This window comes from Myotis lucifugus, unplaced genomic scaffold, assembly GCF_000147115.1.
Source record: "Myotis lucifugus unplaced genomic scaffold, Myoluc2.0 scaffold_34, whole genome shotgun sequence".
NCBI classification, from domain to species: Eukaryota; Metazoa; Chordata; class Mammalia; order Chiroptera; family Vespertilionidae; genus Myotis; species Myotis lucifugus.
Window position 1 is genome coordinate 197,856 of NW_005871082.1, and position 4,971 is coordinate 202,826.

Consider the following 4,971-nt stretch of genomic DNA (forward strand, 5'->3'; position numbering starts at 1 on the left):
TTATATTACAAAAATAATAAAGTCAATGGAGTCTTATAAAATAAAATAATAAAATAAAATAAAGGGACAGAGTGAGGCAAGATGAGTGAGGCTTGGCTATACAAGTGCAGGGTCAGGTCCTGCCTTATTTAACATTTAAAAATTTTGTTTATCATAGACTAGAGGCCCGGTGCACAAAATTTGTGCGCCGGTATGGTCCCTAGGCCTGGCCTGAGATCGGGGCCATCTTCCCTGGCTGCCAGCAGTCGCCCCCCCCCCCACTGCCACCCACCCCCGGTTCTCCATCCACCATCAGGCAATCGGAGCCTGCCGGCCAGGGGGAAGGAACTGAGAGGTTGGCTGGCAGGCCCTGATCAGGCAATCGGGGCCTGCGGGCTGGGGGCAGCTCCTGCATTGAGTATCTGCCCCCTGGTGGTCTGTGCGCGCCATAGTGACCGTCATTCCGCCGTTTGGTCTATTTGCATATTAACCTTTTATAATATGGGATGCTTCTGCATTGGTTTTGGACTTTTTTAAATGTTAAAATATTATTCATTGAGATTACTGAGCCTTTCAGTGCCCTTTAGATTTTGCACACAAAGGCAAGTGCCCCACTCGTCCCCTTCCGGCATGTCTCTGCTGCTTAGACTATATTAGCATTTTTTATTGATTTCAAAGAGGAAGGGAGAGGGAGAGAGAGATAGAAACATCAATGATGAGAGAGAATCATTGATCGGCTGCCTCCTGCACGCCCCACACTGGGGATCCAGCCTGCAACCTGGGCATGTGACCTCTTGGTTCATAGGTCAATGTTCAACCACTGAGCCATGCCGGCTGGGCTATAGTAGCATGTTTTATACTGTTACAGACTTTAGTCACTAGGTTAGGGGTTGATGCTGCCAGCAATGCACAGAGTATAGTGTTCCTGCTCCTGGAATTCCCCTGACAGTCACAGCAGAGCAAGAAGAGAATGTCAAAGGGGATGGTAAATAGTTGCCCTTTTCCTCCTGTTTTCTTCTGTGTCCACATTTTTGCTTTGAGTACTTGCCACTTTTTCTACATCTGATTATTCCGAGGGGAAGAGACTGGCAGAGCTGGGCTGTGGGAGGGCGAGGGAGCCCTGCCTGGAGAGCACTGATCATGCCCTCCTTCCTGACAGGAAATAAGTTCAAGGACCAATCTGCAGAGCTGCTCTGCCAGGCCCTGTCGGTAAGAAGCAGGGGGTGGGTACCGCTGAGCCAGGGGGGAGATGTCCCTGGAGACCTGGGGACGCTGGGGAGCCTCTGGGTCTAGGGAAATGCATGGTATAGGGCGCTGGGGAATGTTTGGCCTCTGCCCATCCTGGCCAAAGCCACAGCAGGTGGTAGGACTGTTTTTGGATGGCAATAAACTCGCCCAGGTGTCATCAACAGCCAAACGAAAAGATGAACACGAAATTGTCTTCAGTGTAAGAACCCTAGTCCCCCTCGTTGTGGGTATGTGGGAGCCCCCATCCCACTGACCTAGGATACGGGAGGCATTTGCAGTCCCATGGAAGACCCACAGTACCTCTCTGTCCACTGCTTTTTCCCCAGGCCAATTACAGAATTAGGGAAATGGATCTCAGCCACAACGAATTCTGTGACAAGGACGGGGAGTTCCTGGGAAGCATGCTGGGTGAGTCCCCACGGAGGGAGGGGCTGGCAAAGGAGAGGGACCTGGCAAACAATCCATCTCCTGTTGTTGTTGCTATTGAGTGTTTTCATTGTAGAAGAGACCACACCCAAAATACATTGTAAATGTGGGGAGTAAAACTTTAAAATGGTTAGGAGAACATCTAGAGCAGCGGTTCTCATCCTGTGGGTTGCGACCCCTTTGGCGGTTGAACAACCCTTTCACAGGGGTCTCCTAAGACCATCCTGCATATCAGATATTTACATGACGATTCATAAAAGTAGCAACATTACAGTTATGAAGTAGCAACGAAAATAATTTTATGGTTGGGTCACAACATGAGGAACTGTATTTAAAAGGCCAGAAGGTTGAGAACCACTGATCTAGAGAAAGAGTTTGCTGATCTCAGAGAAGTTAACGCCTATTACATAGGCACAGTGAGTATAAACCATAACAAAAATTATCTGTATATTTGACAATAGGTTTAAAATGGGGGATGATCAAAGACATTGTGGGCAATGTTAAAAGACAAGTAATAGTCAGAAGTAGATATTTGCAGCATTTATAGAATATTAAAGGTTAGTGTTCAAAATGTTGATAAAAGATCCTACAGCTCAATTGGACGATGATAAACACTCCAAAAAACAGTGTCAGGCCCGGCCAGTGTTGCTCAGTGGTTGAGTGTCAACCTATGAACCAGGAGGTTATGGTTCCATTCCCGGTCAGGGCACATGCCTGGGTTGCAGGCTCAATCGCCAATAGAGGGCGTGCAGGAGGCAGCTGATCAATGATTCTCTCTCATCATTGATGTTTCTCTCTCCCTCTCCCTTCCTCTCTGAAATCAATAAAAATAGAAATTTAAAAATAAACAGTGGTCAAGGCATATGGACAATGAAAAATCAAAGCCAAATGCCCAACCTCTTTGGTAATTAGAGAAATGCCATTAACAGAACAACAAAAAGATTCCCCCTTGTCATCTATCAAAGCTGCAAAATGTTCAAGTCAGAGAATTCACAGTGCAGTGAACACAGGGATAAATAACCCTCAGAAGCTGCCAGGTAAAGGCACTTTGGAGAGCAATTTGACAGTATTTAGTAAAATTGAAAATATGTATATTCTAGGATGCAGCAATTCACTTCTCCCTGTCTCAGAGCTCTCTCTCTCTCTCTCTCTCTCTCTCTCTCTCTCTCTCTCTCTCTCACACACACACACACACACACACACACGTCTAAGGAGTTTCATTGCAAACTTGTTATAAAAGAAAAAAATAATAGCTCCTAAATGTTCATCCCTGGGGAAAGGAGTAGACAGGGGGAGGGCACTTAGTGTGGGGGTGGAGGGTGCTAATTTAGGTGCGGTGATGAGAGAAAGGCCCACAGGGAAGGTGGCTTTCTGTTGAAGCCTGAATATGATAAATAAGAAACAGCCGTGCTAGGTTCTAGAAGCTCAGCATTCCAGGCAGAAAGAACAGAGCATGGCACATTCGAGGAACATGGGGGGAGGGGGACAGGGTGGCTGGAGCAGAGTGGACAGTGGAGGAGAATGGAAGGACAAGAGGTCATCGAGGTGGCCGGCAGCCACTTACGTCAGTTTTGTGGGACTTGGACATGCACGAAGTCTGGATTTTATTCTCCTGTGATGAGAGGTCGGCGAAGGATGTGAACGTGGGGAATGATGCGGTTTGATTTGCAGTTTTAGAACTTCTGTTGAAAGCAACTGAGGAGAACAAGAATGGGAAGAGGGAGGCCAACGAGGAGGCCCGAGGATGATGCGTGGGCTAAGGGAGCAGGCGGTGGAGAGGGGATGGAGTCAGAGTATATTTTGGCAGCAAAGCCAAAAGGACTTGTTGACCTGAAGAATGAGGGAAAGAAAAAGATAGACTCGTGATTATTTTGTTTCAGATACTGGTTTGAATGGGTGTCATTTACCCAAATGGGGAAAATTCAGGGAGTCACAGGGATAGAAGAGCAGGAGTTGGGAGGCAAGATTTCCATTCGGGCCACGTAATGTTTGTAATGGAGACATCAGGGAGGCAGTTTGCTATGTGAGTTTAGAGCTTGGTTGGGGCTGGACAATTACATTTGGGATCCAAAGGCATGTAGATGTATTTAAAACCATGGGACAAGGGAGTGACCCAGGAATCAGTGATGCCCATGTACTCAACTCTATCTACACTCGCCTCTATCTCACCTTGTCCCAAACAAAACTAACAATGATCAGGTGTTTAAATAGGATGTTTTCCCAACCCCATGGATAGGGTGTCCCAAAATTCACGCAAGAAGTAATTTTGATAGAAAACACAGGTTTATAATTAAAAATTGTAAATTTTTTATTGATTCATAAAGTATACAGTATAGGGTTATGTATGGAATAGCACATCAGGCAAATGGCCTCCACAGCTTTGCTGGCACATACGAAAAGCCGTGGTCTTCATTGGTCTTCATTGTCCCTGCTCCTGGGCCATAATTGGTACTTGGAAATGCTTATCAAATTGAAGGGATTGAAATCAAAGGGCAACAGATATTAGAATCTGATTCAATAAACCAAGTAAAATTAGGCTTTTATTCTTTGTTGTTGTTGTTAATGTTCACACAAAATTCAAATCTTGCGTGAATTTTGGGACACCCTATAGCATTTAAACAAAATAATCTCTAAGTTTTAAAAAAATTGTGCAAGTTCCATGCAAACCTGGCATCTAGACAAGCTTGATGCCTCGCTACTTCCAATAGGTTGTGTCCCTAAAGCTGAACGAAATAGAAAGTCTGGACCCACCACTGCCCCCTGCAGGTCTCCATGTGAACGACATCGCAGGATGTAGTGCTCCCTGCGATCACAGCCTCCCTCTGTGAACACGGCTCCTGTTTTCCAGGCTGTCTCCCTCTACTTTAACGCACACCATCCCACCAGGTGGATATTTATGCTGCACTTGACCCGTCCCCTGTGAGTCACGAGCCTTACTTGTAAAAGTGATGCCATGGCGAACAGCTACAAGCATGTCGCCCTTCGCACAGCCTGTCTCTTTGGGAGGAGTCGCAGAGGTGATTCCGCTGGGTGACAGGGTGCACACACGTTTATAGGAAAATACTTGGGACCAGATGATATTTGCCAAATAGATGGTATTAACTTGCTTGCCACCTGCAATACCTGAGTAGGATTATTTTACTTCATTGTTGACAGCACTGGAAATCATCTCACGATTTTGTGTCTAAATGAATCACTGAACAAATGTTACTTCTGCGTTTTACTTTTTATGAGCGCTGAGCTCTCCTTATTCCCAATGGCATCGCTCTCTGCCAACCCTGAGAGTGGGTTCCCTGAAATGCAGGGGATGCTAAGTTG

At 46.1% G+C, this 4,971-nt stretch overlaps 1 protein-coding gene across 1 annotated transcript in view; it reads left to right on the forward strand.

The window, feature by feature from the left end:
- The window catches only part of LRRC74A (leucine rich repeat containing 74A), a 25,844-nt gene that overhangs the window by 11,987 nt on the left and 8,886 nt on the right, over positions 1–4,971 (forward strand). The window contains exons 8-9 of the mRNA XM_023752535.1: positions 1,139–1,188; positions 1,554–1,635. Of these exons, the coding sequence (XP_023608303.1) occupies positions 1,139–1,188; positions 1,554–1,635 (132 nt within the window). The remainder of the gene's footprint in view (positions 1–1,138; positions 1,189–1,553; positions 1,636–4,971) is intronic.